This window comes from Mustela nivalis (genome assembly GCF_964662115.1).
Source record: "Mustela nivalis genome assembly, chromosome: 8".
NCBI classification, from domain to species: Eukaryota; Metazoa; Chordata; class Mammalia; order Carnivora; family Mustelidae; genus Mustela; species Mustela nivalis.
Window position 1 is genome coordinate 35,078,133 of NC_139027.1, and position 21,431 is coordinate 35,099,563.

Sequence of the window (21,431 nt, forward strand, 5' to 3'; positions counted from 1 at the left end):
CCAGCCTGTAGCTCCTTGCTCAGCAGGGTATCTGCTTAATGATTCTCTTTCTTTCTGCCCCTCCCCCTATCTTATCTCTTAAATAAGTAAATAAGCCTTAAAAAAAAAAATAAAAGAACAGGCAAATTTTATCCATAAAAACTTGAAATCCTTTGAATATCTTTGGAGAATTTGTTTATTATATACAAATACAAACCCTCACCTTAGAAAAAAGCTCTTACCCCTTTTTTGGCTTAAAGGGGAAGAGGAGAATGTTTAAAAGCCTTTTTAGAAAATATTCAAATCCAAATTATTCTCCTGAATGCCTGCATCCCAAGAGGTGCCCCATCACCTGCAATGTGGGGGTGCCTTACTAGGTTGTACACTTTGATGAAATATTTATAACAACCAAGTCACCTAGATATTTTTTGTGGACTTTATTTTTAAGAAACATTTACATAAACAAGAAATATGGAAAACCTCAAGGATCAGAGTGAGCAGGCCAGCATTTACGAAGTGATTTTTAAGGAATGTCCGTATTTTATTTTCGAGAACGCTTATATTCTAAGAGCAGTACGATCAGCCTGTTACGTAGGGTCTTAATCTTGTTTGTATAGTGTTGTTGAAATATTTTCTTCAGTTTTTGTCTTAACAAATCCAAAGACGGAAGATGATGACAATCGGGAATATTCAACATGATGTGAAAGAACTCACTCCACATGTCCAGATGAGGCAGCCTGGAGACACAATGCATAAAATACCAGGTAAACTGTAGTGTCCAACATGCCAGGCAACCTCACTCCTGCCTCTGGCTTCCACGCACTTGGACAGCTGAAAAGAACCTCACCTACACACAACCCAATGCATCAAGCACCGGCATATTGAATCTATTACAAGTAAGAGGAACTAAAGACCCAACTAAATGTCTTAGACACACTTTACTCCAAAAACAGGACTCAAGCAGTCTTAGTGTAGTGATAAGTCTACAGTAGAAGAACTTTCTCTTTTATTTATTTATTTTTTAGAAAATCAATCAGTTTTTGGCTAGATTTACATCCCATACTGTCAGCATCTGAGAAGCTGGCTGAATGGTTCTGACAAGCTCAACAGCGTACGTGCTGGGACGAGGGAGACAGGCTGGGCTAGAGCTCAGGACAGAGTTCAGGGTCAGAGTTCCAGCTCCTGGAAGCATGAGAATGAACTGCAAAACCCCCATGGCATAGAGATAAGGCAATGGGGACAGAGCAGAACACAACTAAATCCAGCCCATTACTCTCAGGCCTGCTGAGTGCACTGGTGGTCAGAGAGAGAAGACTTCAGAACAACTCTCTGGTCCTTTGATTAGGAGCAAGAGAAGGAATAAAGTATTTGCTAAATTTGATGATTCATGAGGCAGAATAAATCATAGCTGTTCTAAGTTTTCCTTCAGGGCCTGAATCTAATTTTATTGTTAACTGATGCTACATTTTGTAAAATTACTGCCAACAGCTTTTTTTGGTTGTGGTGGGTGGGTGTGTACACGAGGGGTCGGGGGAGTCCCAGCTTAAGTTTCCTCAAGATATAAACATGTAAAACTCCATTAGGCTTTTTGGATACTAAAGGTGAGTGTATGCTTCTACATATGTTAAAAAAAGTTAACAAAAGTATAAGTGATACCATAAACATGCAAGTAGCAAACACCACCAACAGCTCGCTCATGTGACATAGAGTTAAGAGCCATCTGCGTTGATAGGAAGTTCTAGGCTAGTCGTTAATTTTCACTACCATCTTACAGATGAGAAAACAGTCTTACAAAAACTAGAGTCACATAAGGATGGGCCTTAAAATCTTGCCCTGGGACAGCCAGCTGCCCTGTCATGTTACTTTATAATCAACAAGGCACATTCTTTCTCATACATGATTTCCTTCGCTTCTTAAAAGACACTTTTTAGGACAGTATGCGCAGCACGATTCCCATTTATAAAGGCAAGAAAACAAGTAAAAATCGATGGTTCAGTGAGAACAAGTGATTTCTCTGAAGGGTAAGGAGAAACTGTTGCCAGTGTATGGAGGCCCGCCCCGCCGCCCGCTTCTGCTGGGTCTGAGTGGGTGTCGGCTGCCCCCACTCCTGGAAAGTTGCAGTTGCCCAGCTGTGTGACTCGCTGGCTGTGCTGTGTCTACCCCAAGACAGCGGGGTTTCCAGGCCATGACCGAGACCCCGTTTTCTACCAGATGGAACCCAGCATTCTACTGTGTATGCTCTCCCATTGCAGCTCCGACACCAATTCTCACCTCCTAAAAAGACCTTCCGGCTTCCAGACGCCTCCTTCATTTCTCACTTTCATGTAAGTGCCGAAAAGCATGCAGTACACTGTTGCAGCAACTCCGAAGTAGTCAATCTATAAAGAAAATCTAAGTATCCGTGACTAGAATACTAACTTATGCATCAGCATAGGAGGAGGTCTCTACTTCGGCAGCTAGTTAAATCATCACAGGATTTTACTTTTAAGTCATTTTTGGGAAGCCATTTGTTCAGGGCCCCACTGGTACACTTTGTGTATCAAAGTGTACCAGCGACTTGCTGGAGGCAGCCCCTTTAAAGTGGTTCTTCCGGAGCTACCACGTCCTTCTCAAGTCCTCCATTTTGCTGTCCAGAGGCAAACACAGCACTCTAACCTCTCTTGCACATGGACAGCTTAGAAGTCCTCTCCCTCCCTCCCCTGGACTCTGGTGGTTGGCCTCCACCTGCACCCAGAAGCCTCTAGCTGTGGGGTGTGTCCATCACTGAAAACAACACTTGAGCGTGGTCTTAAGTCCAAGGACTTAAGGTCTTAAGTCCAAGGATGATGAGATAGGGTCAAACTAAGGAGATCCCCAAGTTCATTTTAAAAATATAGCAAGCAAAATAAACAATTTTCAAAGCTCTCCCTTGAGTTCCATACCTGGTAGTTCCATGGCTTGTTGCTGAGCATCTCGATACACTGAAAACCAGAGGTCTCACACTTTGCTGTAAATGTAGTTCCTTTAGGAAAAAGTTTCATGTCTATACTCTGACCCAGGTCAATCAGCGCCAAGCCAGCAGATACATCATCGTCATCACCATCCTGTTCCAAAAATCTGTATTAACATAAACAAGGGCCAGGCACCATGAGCACAAATAAGGAAAGGCTGTGAGGGACACAGTAAGAACTGCGTGCAAAGTGCAACACTTGCCTGTTTCCCAGTATGAAATTGTCGGGCTTAATGTCTCCGTGAATTATCTCACAGTCGTGCACTTGCTGAATCATGCAGAGCATTCTGATCGCGAAGGACAGGACCAGAGCTTGTGGCATCACTTTTTCTGGGGTGTTTTTATAGAGGTTAATAGCATTCTAGAAAGAACACAGAAGGGAATCCTGAACTGGTTTCCCAGGACAGAGGAGCTCTCGAGTCAAGGGCTTTGCTCTCACCCCTCACCCACCACTCCAATAGAAGCTCCAGCTACAGAAGGTATGTGCCAGGCACCAGCCAACGATGGCCTTCAAGCTCCTGTTCGCATCATCATGATGAATACACTTACTAGCAACGTTCCATAGCTGTAGAGATCCCCTACTAATACACTGCCGTTCTGGAAGAAGTGGGCGGAATAGAATTTGATGAACATGTGTCGCATGCTTGGCTTCAGTCTCTCCATCAGCTGGGTCCCGATGTAGAACTCCCAGGGGTTGGCGGGCTTCTGGACCTGCAAATCAGGTGTGTGACATTCACATCCAGCCTCATGTTCTGGAAAAAGATAATCTGAAAGCAACTTCCACCCCAATAAAAAATGTGGGGTAGAAAGTGATGACAAGGGGTGCCTGGGTGGCTCAGTGGGTTAAGCTGCTGCCTTCGGCTCAGGTCATGATCTCAGGGTCCTGGGATCGAGTCCTGCATCGGGCTCTCTGCTCAGCGGGGAGCCTGCTTCGTCCTCTCTCTCTCTGCCTGCCTCTCTGCCTACTTGTGATCTCTCTCTGTCAAATAAATAAATAAAATCTTTAAAAAAAAAAAAAAGTGATGACAAGCTAGGAACTGTTGCTCAAATATGCGACTTGCTGTGAGATCATTTCTGTGGCAAGACCCTTCTAAATCCTTGCCATATGGCTTTTGTTTCTTAATCGTGGACTCTAGACCTCAGTGAAATCACCATTGTCTTGAAAAAGAAAAAAGAGGCTGACAAACTCGAGTTCTAAAATTCATTTCTATACTATACAATGAAGCCCTCAGATTATTTACCTTTAAAACGAATTTCTGTTTATTTTTTATATCATTCACCTCTCCATGGGTAACTTCATAGACCTGGGCAAAGGCCCCTTCTCCAAGAAGGTGATCGACATAGACCAGCAAGGAACCTGGAAGACAGAAGAGTCAAAATGAAAAAAAAGGGCTGAAAACATTATTTCTGGTAAATTTTGTATTTGTAGGATTTTATTGGTGTTCACTTGCTTTAATAAATACAAATGGATATAGCTCCCTCCGGAGATATTTTTCTTCTTAAATGAGTTAAATACTGCTACAAAGCAGCTCCCCTTGGTAAATGATGGGCCAGGGGAACAGAAGCAGCACTACTGGGTGCCAGGCCTGCCACTGAATGGCAGGAACGGGGCAGACATCCTCTCTTCACCAACAGTCTCATACCAAAGGCATAATGCCTGCGCTGTCTACTTGCCAAGACTGTTGTAATGTTCGAAAGCACACACAAAGATCCTCTGTAAAGTGCTGCACAAAGCTCTACCGTATGCCTTTGGAAACCTCAAGTATTTTACACGTGGATAAAAAGGGCAAAGTATAATCGCACCAGTATTTTTAGCAGAATAATTACAATTTTTTATTCATGTAAAAATTTTATTTTAGAGGAGTTTTCAATTGGGGCACCTGGGTGGCTCAGTCATTAAGTGGCTGCCTTGGACTGAGGTCATGTTCCCAGGGTCCTGGGTTCGAGCCCCACATCGGGCTCCCTGCTTGGCAGGAAGCCTGCTTCTTCCTCTCCCACTCCCCCTGCTTGTGTTCCCTCTCTCACTGTCTCTCTCTGTCAAATAAATAATAATAATAAAAAAGAATAGTTTTCAATCTACTGAAGAGTTACAAAGACAGTAGAGTTTCTGTTTGCTCTGCACCCAGTTTTTCTTTACCGTTAGCATTTAATAACCATGGTGCCTTTGTCGTAAAGATAGAACATACAATGGTAGGTTCCTACCATATCTGGATTTCACTAGCTTTTCCTTACTGTTTCAGGACAAATCCATCAAGTCTCATTGGTCTCCTCCACTAAACTGTAACAGTTTCAAACTTTTCTTTTAGGTGACCATGACGGTTCCAAGTATTAGAATATCCTTCAAACTCAACTTGTCCTGCTATTTTTAATAACAGTGGCATGCTTGGTTTGGGGAGAAAGACCACTGATATCAAGTTGTAACAGATTTTAAGTAATTAAAAAAAAATCCACGTGTTCAAAATCAAGTTTAAAAAAAGTAGACTTCTGGTTTCTAGTTTGGCACGTTAAGGAGATTGGAAGTCATCTCTCCACCCCCACAGTAAAAACAAAACAAAACAAAACAAACTGAAAATCAACATGTCTTCAAAGATCCACTAAAGAACTGAAGTCAAAGGGCAAATTGTGGCCTCTGAAACTGGGGAGACGGACCTGTGGATACAAAGAATCACAGCTTGCCAGACAGAAGCCCAGGAGCAGAAGCCACCACTGGAGCCAGTACCAGAGGGATTATGACACAACTAACACCTCAGATCTCATTTAAGGACAAGACTGAAGAGAAACCCAAAGCTAACAGGGGAGACAGAAATAAGGGCACGAATGGAAGATTTAGCCTCTACATTGAAAAGAAATAATAAACAAAGCCTAATCTCAAGCCAGATAAATCTTACATTAGAGGCCTTTTTTATCTTAGTTCCTTTTACCCAGTGGATCAGGTCTGGCTTCTAACAAAAACGACAAAGTATACTGAAAGACAAAAAACACAGCTTGAAGACACAGAGCAAGTATCAGAGCCAGACACAGATATAGCAAAGGTTTTGGAATTATAAGACCAGGAATTTTTTAAAAAAATTATGATTAATATGCTAAGGGTTGTAATGAGAAAAGGATAAAATGCAAGAACAGATGGGAAATGTAGGCAGACAAATAGAAACTCCGAGAACGAATCAAAAGTGCTAGGAAAAAAGCCCACTATGACAGAAACGAAGATGTTCTTTGGTGACCTCTGCAATAGACTGTACATGGCTGGGAAAAGAATTGTCAGCTTGTAGAATGTCAACAGAAACTTCCAAAACTGATCTGCAAAGAGGAAAAAAAAAATTTAAAAGATAGAAAAGAATGTTCAAGAGTTGTGGGACAATTACAATAGGTGTGACATATATGTAATGGGAATATTAGAAGGCAGAAGAAAACGAGAAAGGAATAGAAAAAATATTTAGAGTAATAATAGTTGGGAAATTTCCAAAATTAATGACAGACACCAAACCAAGGATCTAAGAACCTCAGAAAACACAAAGCAGGAAATATAGCCCAAAATCTATACCTAGGCAAGTTGTATTCAAACTGCAGAAAATAAGACAAGAAAAAAAATATCAAAAGGTGCCAGAATAAAACCACTTACCTATAGAGAAGCAAGAAGAATGACATTGACTTCTCTGGAAACCACACAAACAAGAAGAGAATGGAGTAAGTGTTAAAAGGAAAAACGACCATGCAAAAATTCTGTACCCAGCGAAATTATCCCTTCAAAAGTGAAGAAATAAAGACTTGCTTACACAAAGATTAAGCGAATCTGTCACCAGTAACCCTGACTTGCAAGAAATGTTAAAAGAAGTTCTTCAGAGAGATGGACAAGGAGATAGACAAGAAACTCAGATCAGAAGAGTGCAGGAAAAAGTAATAAATTAAGATAAAATCTTTTCTTATTCTTAATTGATCTAACAGATAAATGTTCTAAACAATAATTGCTACAATTTAAGTACAGCTTAGGATAAGTGAAATGAGTGACAGGATGGTTATAAGGGATAGGAGGGAAGAATGGGTAAAATTCTCTTATAAGGTATCTGGCATCCCCTGTGAAGTGTTACAGTGTTTTTTGAAGGTGGACCTGGATTCATTCTAAATGTATACTGTGAACTCTGGGGCAACTATGAAAAACAGTAGAAAATGAGGTATAACTGAAATGCTAACAGGGAAAATGAAATAATAGAAACACTCAATTAACACCAGAGAAGACAGAGTCAGCCTGGATGGCTCTGGAGGAGATTATGCTGAGTGAAATTAGCCAAGCAGAGAGAGTCAATTATCATGTGGTTTTGCTTATTTGTGGAGCATAAGGAATAACACGGAGGACATGGGGAGATGGAAAGGAGAGGGAGTTGAGGGAAATCAGAGGGGCAGAGGAATCATGAGAGACTGTGGACTCTGAGAAACAAACTGAGGGTTTTGGAGGGGAGAGGGTGGGAGGTTGGGTAAGCCTGGTGGTGGGTATTATGGAGGGCATCTCTCTATTTGTCAAATAAATTTTTAAAAAATCTTAAAAAAAAAAAAGGAAGAAAGAGGAGAAGAAAATAAAGGAAACAAAGAACAAGGGCAATGAATAGAAAACAGTAACGAATATGGTGGACACTACTCCAGCTATATTGGTAATATTTCCAAGTATCAGTAGACTAAATATACCAATGAAAACAGAAACTATCATGGTAGATAAAAATACAAGACCCAGCTATATGTTGTCTATGAGAAAAACACCTTAAATATAAAGACATATATAGATGAAAAGTAAAGGGAGGAAGTAAAATGGAGGAAGATATGACATGTTAAGATTAATAAACAGAAAGCTGGGATAACTATACTAATTTCAGACAGAGCAGACATCAGAGCAAGGAAAATTATCAGGCATAAAAAGGGGTATTAGATAATGACAAAGGATCAATTTTCCAAAAAGGTATAACAATCCTTAATATATATTACCTCACCACAGAGCATCGATGTACTGAGGCAAAACTTGACAGAACTGCAAGGAGAACAGATGAATGCACCATTCTAGTTGGAGACTGTTACACCCTTTTATCAGTAATTGACAGACCCAACAGGCAAAAAATCAGTAAGGGCTTGACTGACTTAAACAGCAGCACTAATCAACTGGATCTAATTAACATTTATAATTCATTTAATTCATTTACCAACAGCAGACTATACATTCCTTTGAAGCTCACTTGGTGAGTGTTCCATAATACTCACCAAGACAGACCATTCTGGGCCATAAAACACACATTTACTGAATTAAAAAAACAAAACAAAAACAAAGAAATCATGAAAAGTATGTACTCCAACCATAGTGGAATTAAACTAGTAATCAATAACAGAAAAGATAGCTGGAAAACCCCCAAACATTTGGAGATTAAAAAACAGATGTTAAAATAACACATCAATCAAAGAAGAAATCTTCGGAGAAATTTTAAAATATTGAACAAGAAGAAAATGAAAACACAATTTATTAAAATTGTGGGGTACCTCAAAAGCAGTGCTTAGGGGGAAATTTATAGAATTAAATGCATACGTTAGAAAGAAGATCTAAAATCAATAATTTTAATTTCCACCTTAGGAAGCTAGAAAAAGAACAAATTAAATCCAAAGTAAGCAGAAGAAAAAAATAATCAGAGCAGGCAAAACAAAACAAAACAAAACAAAAAAGAAAAAAACTGTCCAATTAAGACTAAAAATACTAGAGCACATATCAGTGAAACTGAAAACAGAACATCAACAGAGACTATCAATGAAACAAAAAGTTCATTCTTTGAAAAAGATCAATAAAACCCCTAAGTCCCTACCAGGCGACCTAAGAATAAAAGGGAAAGGACATAAAATACTAATATTAGAAATGAAAGAGAGGACATTACTACAGATCCCATGAATTAAAAATATAATAAGGGAATACTATGAACAATTCTGTGCCCACAAATTTGATTACCTACATGAAACAGACCAATTCCTTGAAAGACATCTTCTACCAAAATTCACATAGGAATATGAGAAAAGAAATCAAATCATTGGGGCACCTGGGTGGCTCAGTGGGTTAGGCCGCTGCCTTCGGCACGGGTCATGATCTCAGGCTCCTGGGATCGAGCCCCGCGTCAGGCTCTCTGCTCTGCGGGGAGCCTGCTTCCCTCTCTCTCTCTCTCTCTGCCTACGTGTGATCTCTGTCTGTCAAATAAATAAATAAAATCTTTAAAAAAAAAAAAAAAAGAAATCAAATCATTAATAGCTTTCCTAAACAGAAAGCACCACGACCAGATGGGTCCACTGGTGAATTCTACCAAATATTCAAGGAAGAAATCATACCAATTCTCCACAATCTCTTTCAGAGGACAGAAGCAGAATGAGTACTTCCCAACCCCTTCTATGAGGCCAGCATTACCCTAATACCAAAAACCAGACAGATAATACTACAAGAAAACTACAGAGCAGTATCTCTTATTAACATATATCTAAAAATCCTCAACAAAATATTAGCAAATAAAATCCAAAACAAGTATAAAAAAGTTATTTACCATGACCAACTGGGATTTAATCCAGGTATGCAAGCCTGGTTCAACATTCAAAAATCAATTAATGAATCTGTCACATGAACAGACTAAAAAGAAAAATCTTATGATCTTATCCTATGAAACAGAAAAAATGTTTGATAAAATCCAACACCCATTCATGATAACTTTCTGCAAACTAGGAATAGAGGAAAACTTTCTCAACTTGATAAAGAACATCTACAAAAAACTTAACAGCTAACATTATACTTAATGGGGGGCGGGGAAACTAGATAAATGTTTTCTCACTAAGATTGGGAACAAGGCAAGAATTTCTCCTCTCACCAGTCCTAATCAACATTGTACTGGAAGTCCTGCCTAATGCAATAAAACAAGAAAATAAAATAAAAGGTATACAGATTGGGAAGTAAAAAATAAAATAGTCCTTGTAGAAGACAGCATGGTCTAGCCAGAAAATGCCAAAGAATCGACAACAAAACCCTCCTGAATTAATACACGATAATAGCAAGGTTGCAGGATACAAGGTCAATATATAAGTCAAATGCTTTCCCATGTACCAGAAATTAGTAAGTGAAATTTGAAATTTAAAAAACACAATACCACTTATGTTAGCATCCTCCAAACTGAAATAACTTGGGTATAAATCTAATAAAATACACATAAGATCTATAAAAGGAAAACTATAAAACTTTGATTTTAAAAAATCAAAGAAGATCTAAATAGAGATATTCAATGTATATGGAGAGGAAGGCACAATATTGTCAAGATGGCATGTTTTCCCAAGTTGGTCTATAGATTCAATGGAATTCCAATCAAAATCCCTGCAAGTTATCTTGTGGTTATTGACAAACTGATTTTAAAGGTAATGTGGAAAGGCAAAATGCACAAGTTAGAAGGCTGACATTATCCAATATCAAGACTTACTATCAAAGCTACTGTAATCAGAACAGTGTGATATAGGTAAATAGATGAATGGGACAGAAAAGCCCAGAAACAGAGCCAAGCAAATACAGTCAACTGATCACTGACAAAGGAGCAAAGATAATTCAGTTATGAAAGGATAGCTTTTTCAATAAATGCTGATGGAACAGGTGGACATCAACATACAAAAATGGATCTAGACACAGAACTTACACCTTTCAGGAAAGGTTAACTCGAAATGGATCATACACATGAATGTAAAACATGAAACTATAAAATCTCTAAAAGGTAACAGAATAGCTAGGGGACATTAGGTTTGCAGATGATGTCTTACACACAACACCAAAACATGGTCCATGGAAGAAATGAATTGCTCAAAATTTAAAAACTTCTGTTCTGCAAAAGACATAGTTAATTGAAGGAAAAGACAAGCCAAAGACTGAGTTACTATCTTTTCCAAACACTTACCGGATAAAAGTTATCCAAAATACACAACAAACTCTTGAAATTCAATTAGGAAAACAGGGGAAAAAATTCAGAATTACAAATCAATCAACCTGATTTTTAAAAAATGGGCAAGAGATCTGAATATATATTTCACCAAAAAAGATACACAGGTGGCAAATAAAGATGAAAAAAATGTACATCATCATATGTAATTAGGGAATTGCAAATGAAAAACAATAATGAAATACCATTACGCATCTATTACAGCAGCCAAAACCCAAATTGCTGACAACACCAGATGATGGTGAGGATATGGAGTAACAGAGCTCGCCTTCATTGCTGGTGGGAATACAAAATGGCAGTTTGGCGGTTTCTTACAGAAGTAAACATATGCTCCCCTGTTTCAGCCATCACAATATCCTTGATATTTATCCAAATGACTTGAAAACTTCTGTCCACACAAAAACTGCCTAGGAGTCTTACAAAACTTGGAAGCAACCAAGATGTCCTTCAATAGGTGAACAGATGAACTGTGGTACATGTGCACAATGGAATATTTCCCAGCGATGGTGAAGATAGAGCTTTCAAGTCATGAAAAGACCTGGAGGAATCTTAAATGTGTATTGCTGAGTGAAAGAAGCCAATGTGAAAAGCTTGCATATTGTGTCTTTACAACTATCTGACATTCTGGAAAAGGCAAAGCTATGGGGACAGGAGTAAAAAGATTAGTGCTTGTCAGGGTTTTAGGTAGAGGGCAGGCCTGATGAGTAGATGGAACACAGGGATTTGGGGGGCAGGGAAATTACTCTTGATGATTCCGTAATGATGGATGCCAGCCATTATACATTTGTCAAATCCTACAGACCGTACAAAGAATGAACCTGAATGTAAACTGTGGACTTTAGTTAATAATAATGTATTAATGTTAGTTCATGAACTTTAACAAATGTACCACACTAATGCAAGCTGTCAATAGGAGAAGCTGTGTGTGTGTGTGTGCGTGCATGTGTGCGTATGTATAAATTATCTTGCAAGAAGTCTTGCTTCCACTGTTATTTATATCCACCCTGTTAACCATTTTTCTCAGTTTTGAGTATGCTTCAAGGGTTCTCTAGAAACAGCACTGAATATGAGTATATGTTATCTTCCCCCTTTTAAGAAATATAAGACAGCATATAATACTAGTGTGCCCATAACAACATGTTTTGGACATCATTCCCTATCAGTACAGAGCAAGCTATATTTTACTGTACAGGTATCCCTTTATTTATTTAAGCAGTCCCCCAAAGACACTTATGTTGTTTCCAATCTACTGTTTTTACATGCACATATGTCATTTTGAATGTATACAAGCGTATCAGCAGGAAATTCTTAAAAACGGATGTCTAAAACTATGCATTTTTTACTTTGATAGATATTACCAACTTGTCCTTTATAAGTAATAGTCCCAACAGGAATCAAAATCCGACAGTCATGGCTTAACAAAATGTTTTCAGCTTAGTACTACAGATAATCTATAACTCTTTACTTGAGGGAAGTGGCGTACATAGGTGGTACCAGAAGAAGAATCACATATGCATAAATTACCATCGACTTTCTACATAGAAGCAAGAGAAAAATTTTTTACCCATATAGTCCTTACCCAGTTGAAACTCAGTCTTGGGCTTGATGGCTGGAAGTTTACACTGCCATTCATAAGTATTTGGATAGGATCTCACCGGCTTAGAAAGCTCAGATAAAAGTTTGAGAATCAATGTATCATCCCATGGATTCTCAACAGTCAAGTCTTAAAAGAAATGGGAACATAAAAAAGAAAATGAACTCAGTACCCAAGAATTTTCCCAAAGAAACTACAGATAAAACAAGTAGAGACATTCACTAAATAAGATTTCAAAAGCCTTATCTTTAAAAGAGCATTGATTCAAATAATAACCATTTACAAAAATCAAAATGGCTAGTGATACACAGTTCATTGTTATTTTAGATCAACATTTAGTTGTGAGAAAGGAAATGAACCCCAAAAGCATCTGTTCCACTTGCCTGGAACTGCTAGATTCTGCCTTTAACATAATTATGTCTTAAAGGCCGACCTGGATATCAGTTAGTTCTAACATCTCCCACTTCTATCTACAAAATACAAGGACTTTCAATACTTTTATTATCTATGAGGAATTTGGATGCATGAGAGGTACTTTGGGTTCACAAAAAAGAAATCATTTCTAAAAAAGAATAAAGTTTCTGCTCAGTTTAGCATGCTATAAAAATTATTTTAGTGGTAGTTTTTAAAGACTAATCCAGCATGATTGACATTTACGTAGTGTTAAGTGTATGTAGGACCCTATTCTGAGTAGTTTATGTTTAATAATCTACTTGGTCCTTATAAGAAGACTCTGAAGTAGGATCATCACCCCTCCTCCATAGAAAAGGAACGAGAGCCACAGAGAACTGAAATGATTTTGGCCATGATCACATGACTGCCTAAAGTGGAGCTAGGATTGGAACTTCGTCAGTCTTCAGAGTCTGTATTCTAAACCATGATGCAAGACTACCTAAGACTGTTCCCGTGTAACTAGGGGAAAGGAGTTAAGCCCCGAGCTGCTTACTTGGCTGGAAAATGGGGGTACCTGTCTTAAATTCAATGCCTGCCATAGTAGCCCCTCCAGTTCTAACTCCCTCCTCCAATGGTAGTGATTCTGATACTTTCTCAAATTAAAACAAATTAATTTGCTCTTCCACTGCTCTATGTTGTGTCACACTATGATCTAGTTTGCAAGTTTTGTCTGAACTTGTATTCTACTCAATGACATTCAAGTCCCTGCTCTTTGAGCTTCTTCCACAAAACAGCTTTTACTAGGCTATTGTCCTGATTCGGGGACACAATTAAGACTGAACATCTGTTCGTACTTGAAGGGTTGACATTCTCAAGTGAACTAGTCTGCGTCCGTTCTGCTGGGTGCCCGGCACCAGCGCCAGGTGGATCTTCTGCGACGGTGAGGTTAATGTCCGTGAGTTTACATGCCTCGAGGCTCTGTGCCACCTCACTGGCCAGCACACCACCTGCTGCAGGCTGGCTCCCACGGAGCAAGGATGCTGAAGATATGTCTGCAGGGAATGCGGGTTCTGGGGTTTTCTCTTGAATTGAGCTGGATGTGTTAAAGGGATAGACAAGAGGAGACAAAACCCATGATTACAAGTCTATTGGATGTGATCACATGAAAAAGTCCCACAAAAGTTTCCTTTTCATTCTATAAGTGACATTTCAAAACTGCCTTACAAAGAGTTGATCAAAGCATTTTCTTCAAACAAATGCATGCAAATACCTAGCCAGTACAGTATGAATAGAGATAAAATCAAAGACATGGTAACACAGTCAATAAATAGGCAAGCTAAAACAATGTATATTCTTTGATGGGAAACATGGGGATGGGTGGGTTTATTTCCCCAAGATGTCATCAAGCTGGGAATCAAGACTGAATATTGAACTCTATCCCAAAACAGCTTCTTGTATAGCACTGAAACAGATAGAAAATGTCATAATCCAGCAACCTAACAGTTTCTTTCTCTATACACACATACATAGTTGATCTGTATTATTTAGGGATCCCATATTTGTGTATTTGCCTATGTGCTAAAACTCATTCGTGATCTCTAAAATCAATTTTCATAGCGCTTCTGCAGACATGCAGGATGTTGAGAACGTGTCACCCAACATACACACTCCCGGAGATGGAATAAGGCAATGCTCTGTGTTCTCATGGCAGCTCGCACACTGTAAACCAGTGTCCTTTCACAGTATGTTTAGTAATATATTTTTCTGTGTTTTTGTGATTTTACCGTTTAAGACGTCCCTCTAAGTGCAGTGCTAAAGTGGCTAGTGTTCCTAAGGTTGAGAAGGCCGCAATGTGTCTTACAGAGAAAATATGTATTAGATAAGCTGCATTCAGGTATGAGTTTTAGTGCTGTTGGCCCTGAGTTCAATGCCAATGAATCAACCATAATTTATTAAATTAAGTGTCTCTAAACAAAATGTTGTGAACAGAGGCTCGCAGGAACCAAACTAGGAACGATGGTTCAGTGTTGGGAAACTCAGAGTTTGCACTGACTTTATACAAAAGAATGAGTGCAAACAGTAAGATTCGACTATGTACGTATCTCCACACACATCAACTCTCCTCCACCTCTATGCCCACACATACACCAACACATGTATAAGTATGCACCACTGTAAAAATACACATGTACATGCAACTTCCTGTTGCATTCTTACTACTTGACAGGCATTTTTTCTGGAAGGAATTTTTTTTGAAAACAAATTAGGTTTGGAATAATTTCAGACTTAAAGAAATGTTGCAAAGATCATAGAAAATTCCCATATACTCCTCACCCAATTTCCTCAAATGTTATCAGCTCACGTGACAGCAGATCCTCTGTCAAAACCAATAAACCAACATTTGTCGTAGTACTCTTAACTAACCTTGAAACTTCAGTTGGATTTCACCAGTTTTCCCACAGGGCCCTTTATTTGCTCCTGGATCTAATCGTGGATACCATGTTGTATTCAAGTTACTTACGCCTCTTTACACCCTTCTCATTGGTGATTCTAAGTGTTTCCTACTTTCTCCTACTTTCCCAAGACCTTGTCAGTTTTGAGGAGTACCAGCCAGGTATTTTGTAGAGTGTCCCTTAATTTGGGTTCCTTTGATGCTTCCCTCATGACTAGACTGTGAAGAATGTTTCAGAGGTCAAGTACCCTTCTCAATGCATAACTATCATGAGCTGTCACTGCGAAATTAACCTTGATCATTTGGTAAATGTGGCATCTGCTAGGTTTCTCCATAGTCCTATCATGGATTTTAGTCACTACCTGTCATTTAATTCAGTGGGTGTATGCTGGAATAGAATAATTCCCTGGTTCTTTCATATTAAAAATACTTTCAATATTTTAATTAATCAATTTTCAATTTCAATTTTTCAAATTTCAATTTTCCTCCATTTCATATAGGAGGAGGACACGAGTAAGTCCTCCCTCTTCAGATCATGGCAATTTTAATCTATCCCACAAGCATAGCCAACAAAATCTATTATTGGGAGAAAATGTGGTAGTCAAATGGGAGTATTTTCAATGCTTGATATTACAACAAATCAGATATTAGGGGTATTCATGCACACAGAAAAAATTATTTTCAAACATATATAAATTGTTCCTAGCTGAGTATCCAAATTACTGTGAGTGTATAAGTTATCAGTAAAACCCTTCTCCCTTCTCCATGAGAATTTGAGTTTTGGTTACTTTTTTAGCTCTTCTCTCCTGAAAACTGGAAAGCTCAGAGTTTCATTGTCACTACGGCTTATGGTGAACAATGACCATGACTGAAACTGTGTGCTGGACTGAGAGGATTAGAAATACATGCTGGGAATCCACAGGCTCAGGCTTCAGGTATGAGGACCTTAGTAATGGGCCTATTCTTTGTGGGGACACGGGAATCTAAATCTGTAGTTTGCGAGAGCCACTGACACCCACAGAAATAAGGTTTCTAACTAGGGAAACTTCTGTACCTTGGTCCTAAGGGTTTCCTTGTAACTTAATTATCTCATGCGGGTCAAAGATGATAGTGTCTTGGATAGTTATTTCCCTGACAACTGATTTTTGTCCTATATATTTCTATGTTAATCTTCTGCCAAGTGTGGCTTATGGCTTATGACTCTTGTGAGTCAAAAGTTTAGTCACATGTAGAAGATTCCTTGTGGAAGGTGACAAACTGCCTATCGGGCAGAATTTTAAATTAAAGGCAACTTCTGCTCATCTGCATTGATTGTATTATTAGGAAGTTAAGTATTTTCTATATGCTTATTTATTTATTTATTTATTTTTGTAAATTCTGCTCAGGTCTTTCATCCAATGGGGTCTTAGTTTAAGAAGAGGTCTTTGATAACAAGAGGCAGTACAACATAGTTGTGAGAGCAAGGCTTCCGAAATTAGAGATGTGGGTTGAAATTACAGTGCTGCAAATTAGAAGTTGTATGACTTTAGGTCATTTCTTAACTCTCTAGACCTGGTTTCCTCATCTGTAATGGTGGGAAAGAATAGTTCCTACAACTAAATTTACTGTAAGGATTAATTATAGGATACAGTACATAAAAAGTATCAGCATTACAATGGAATATAACAAATGGAATATAACAAATAGTCAAACGATTACAGCCACTTTCAGTGTCTGTTACATTAACCAAACTTTCAAATACGATGGAATTTTACTTCTGCAAAGCCCTCATCTATGCTATGCCCCCATTTTGTATCAATACCTAAGAGGCTTAAACATTCTATTGTCTTCCTCTTGAAAAAAAAAATGATTGCTTTTCTCAATTAGAATGGGTATAAAGAAACAAGTATGTGTTTGCTCACTTCTGCAGTAGTCTTTACACTTTACTTTGGCTGGTAAGAGTTAAGTGCAGTTCTGTTCTCAAAATGAGTAGAAGTCAGTCACAGGAGCTACTCCCACCGAGACTCTCTGCAACCCCAGCTGCTTCTCTCACTGCCCGGATGGACCCAGGGTTTAGGTTTATCACTGTTTGTGTAGCTATAGAGAGTAGCTTCTGGCTTATACCTGCAAGTCAATGAGATCTCATTTGCCTCGAAGGGTTGGAATTAGGTATTCTGTTATATCCTCAAAGCAAAGCCAGAGTGACAGTGGACTGACAGAACCACACCCGCCCTCACATACCTGAACTTTCTGTCTTTTGAGGGTTCTCCCACGTTTTCTTCACAAGAATCCAGAGTCACATGGACGTACTCTTTTGCAACCACATTTTCTGAAATATATAGAAAATAAGACACAGACATTATGCATGCAAATGATTTCATATGGCTATAAAGTCCAGAATTTCTCTTACATTGACTTTCATTATAATTTCAGAATGGTGTTCCATGATAAATTGTTCCATAATATTTTTAAAATGGGAAAAAAATTACTAAAAAACTTTTTTAGAAATTTTTTACTAAATTATTTATAAATTATTTGTGAGCATTTCAATTTTTTACTAAATTATTATTTATAAAATTATAAATTATTTGTGAGCATTTCAACTTTGCACATTCAATCCTTCAAGAGAAAAGAGTCCAAAGGGTGGCAGGTCTGCTGTGGGCAGGATGAGCCCCCTGTGGAGGTTTCAGGTAGGGGCAGAGGACGCACCCTGCTTTAGAAGAACCTGAGGACAAGGACGTGGAGAGTGAAACACTGAAATGCATCTGGAGGGCAGAGATGTGGGTGTCTTTCTGTCTGACTGCTTTATTTAGTCAGTTAGTGTTAAGTTGATTAAACTGGTTTAGAGTGTTTACATCAGGAAGATACCTGGTAATACTAACCACCACTCTCTTTAACTAAAAACAAATCAACAAATAAAAACTATCTACAGAAAGACAAACTAGTAAGAAATGTGGAGTGTGGAGCGTCTGGGTCTATCAGCTAAGCATCTGCCTTCGGCTCAGGTTATGATCTCAGAGTCCTGAGATGAAGCCCCGCATTAGGCTACTTGCTCAGCAGAAAGCCTGCTTCTCCCTCTTCCTCTGCCTGCTGCTCTGCCAACTTGTACTCTCTAATTCTCTGTCAAATAAATAAATAAAATCTTAGGAAAAAAAGAAACATGGACTATTTATATATGACTGATATATATATATGGCAAAGCCAAGTATTACACTGGGCTAAAGTTTTTCAGATATTGCATCACCAAACAGGTGCTAAAACTTTTTAGAACTAGAACATTAGCTCCTATTTACCTAACCAAAGTGCAAATACTCCAAGAATAGCCAATATTGACTCTGAAAGACTCAACTGATTAAACTTGTTTTCCCAAATGGAAAATACTTTAACATTTTTTTGGTTAAAGTAGCAACCTTGTGATGGCACCTGGCAATTGTCCAAATTCCAACCGAACTCTCCTTTAAAATATAGAAAAGAAAGTTAATATACTGGGTTAGTTCTTTAAAAAATTTTTTTTACTCCTCAGTTAAAAATTTTTAGGTCTATAGGCTCAGACTTCACATTAAAATATGCTTCCGTGTAGGGGAGTGAAATTCTTTGACAATTCTTTCATTGCATTGCTTTGAGGAACAATTACTATTTTTAATAAAAAAGTGTCAACAGTGACGGAATTTGGCTAGTAAAAACCTCATCAGAATGGTAAAGTGGTCCTTAATTGTCGATATAGTTTGTAGGTTGGTACTTAATAGGTAATAATTATCTGTGCTCAATGACAATGTCATCTATTAACATTTAATTCAGATAAAGATCTTTGATATGCGAGTGTTAGGTTTAGGGGAAATAAGAACTATCTGTGCATTTTATCATTTCTCTCTTGAAGTCAGTCACTAAAAAAAATGTTTTTCCTGAGTGTAGTACAACTCCAAAGTAATAGAATCTGTAGACACATACCAAGGACTAAAATTTGCTATTTGCTACTCTTAAAATACAAATGTTCGTTACTTTTTGCATTCAGGTAACTTGTCTGTCATGGCCATTTTGTTTGTAGTAAACGTAACATCCACCTATCTCCTGTACAGATGGGTTGGACTTGGCATATCTGCCTCTGAAGGCTTCTGTAGGTTTTTTTCCTGTTCTACCGATAATCTCAGTTACTAAGTTTCTAAAATGCGCAGGCTTTCAGAAAACAGAATGTCAAAAGAAAAAGATCATACATGTAATAATAGAGTGAATGGATTTTAAGTTCCTCTGGATGATCTTTAAACTTCCATTTAGAATTTCCAAGAAGAAAGCCGTAATCCTGAAAGAACTGAAGTTGGCAGAAGACAAGACACTCCAGTGGCATGTCACACACCTTTATCCTCCAGAGAAGGCCCTGTGTCCGCGGGTGGTTTGTGGAAAGGTGTGGATGCAAGCTGTGCGGCAGCCGTGAAGTGTCCTGGGCTCTTCGGACTGGGCGCCAGGGTTCTATTGCAGCGGACACCCCAGACGGTTGAGTCATCCAAAAACTCTTCAGTGTGAGGTACTTCCTACAACACAAGATGAACTGGAAAAAAAGCAACAATCTCCCCGTTTTGTCATTTAACTCTTTGATACTGCTTAAGATGAAAAGAAAATGAGGAATTAAAGAGGAAACAGATGTCACCTCTGGTTAACACAAAGTCAAGGACACCAGGGTTCTGTTCATCTCCCCAGAAGTGGGACATTTCATCTTTAACACAACCCAGTGCAGTCACATTGTATTCAAGGGTCGCATTTTATTTTTCAAGTTTTACTCTTTTTAATTTGAAAATTCTAGACTTGGAGTCATGAAGACCATGCAGAGAACCCACACACACTTTGTCAAACTCCCTCTGACGGTAACACCTTACGGAATCCTGGTGCATTTGTAACTACTAAACAATCCTACCAACTCTGGACACTGCTTGGATTTCATCCTTTTCCCACTCAGGTCCCTTCCTTGTTTCAGGGTCCAGTCCCGGATGCCATGTTGTTTAGTCCTCATGTCTCATTGGGTCCCTCAGACCTGCCAGCTGATTGGTCTGTCCCAGTCTTTCTCACACAGACATTTTTGAATACTGGTCAGGAACTGTGTGGAAACTCTCTCCCCTTTAGGGTTAAATTTTGGCCTTTTCTCATGTTTAGACTGGGGTTATAGATTTTGGGGAAGAATATCAGGGATATAGCTCCCCTTATTAGATCTCATTAGGGGAGACATGATATGAACACAACTTATAACTGATGAGGTTAACCAAGCACCTGGTGAAGGTGGTATGTGCCAGGTTTCTCCTCTGGAAGGACCTATTTTTCTCATTCCCGACCCTTATTTGTCAGAAGCAGGGGATAATATAGCCTATACTCGAAAGGAGGTAAACTGAGATCCATCTCCTGAGAGAGGGCTATCAAAGAATTTGTGGACAGATGTTAAAACAACTACAGGAATAATTTGGGTGAGATACTACAAGGTCATACAAATATTCTCTTTCTTCCTAAAGTTTCACTTACTAATTTTAGTATTCCCTGTGGAGTTTGCCTAGAATAATGATTACTGTGGTGTTCTAATGGCAATTTTCTATTATCACTCATTCCTTCCACATTTATTACCTGCAAGGTAATAAATCACGTTCTTCTGTAAGGAAGGTTTATTTTGTCCTCTCTCCCATTTGTTTATATCAATAAGGATATTTATTTTATTTCTTGGGTTATAATCCAATACTACCTTATTCTACTTATTTTCTTGTTGGAATTATATCAGGTTTGGCCAGGGGTTTATTCAGGGTTCCCTCCTGAATTTGTTATGTCATCTTTTTGTTTTTTTAAACACTTCCTTACTTTCTGACACCACAGGATGCTCTAGGCTCATCTTGTATTTTCCTTTTTTAACTCCAGAATAAGCTATTTCTCCAGAAACTAAACGGTCAAGTTTTAGAGTCTATATACAAAGACAGAAACTGCTAAGTCAAAATTACACTTGGCAAAACTCTTCAGTTGCCAATAAAATGCCACCCATGATTTTTATACATAGTGCAAAGTTTTTACATAGCCACCCTATCTCTTCCAACTCTGGAAGAA

General features: G+C 38.5%; 1 protein-coding gene across 1 annotated transcript in view; it reads right to left on the bottom strand.

The window, feature by feature from the left end:
- Window positions 1-401: 401 nt before the first annotated feature.
- BUB1 (BUB1 mitotic checkpoint serine/threonine kinase) overlaps window positions 402-21,431 on the bottom strand; it is a 44,243-nt gene continuing 23,213 nt past the window's right edge. Inside the window, exons 16-25 of the mRNA XM_082743343.1 lie at window positions 19,714-19,888; window positions 17,604-17,691; window positions 13,786-14,024; window positions 12,524-12,667; window positions 4,210-4,325; window positions 3,518-3,679; window positions 3,172-3,329; window positions 2,901-3,075; window positions 2,251-2,357; window positions 402-716 (exon numbers count right to left, since the gene is read on the bottom strand). Coding sequence (XP_082599469.1) covers window positions 521-716; window positions 2,251-2,357; window positions 2,901-3,075; window positions 3,172-3,329; window positions 3,518-3,679; window positions 4,210-4,325; window positions 12,524-12,667; window positions 13,786-14,024; window positions 17,604-17,691; window positions 19,714-19,888 — 1,560 coding nt within the window. The 3' untranslated portion in view covers window positions 402-520. The remainder of the gene's footprint in view (window positions 717-2,250; window positions 2,358-2,900; window positions 3,076-3,171; window positions 3,330-3,517; window positions 3,680-4,209; window positions 4,326-12,523; window positions 12,668-13,785; window positions 14,025-17,603; window positions 17,692-19,713; window positions 19,889-21,431) is intronic.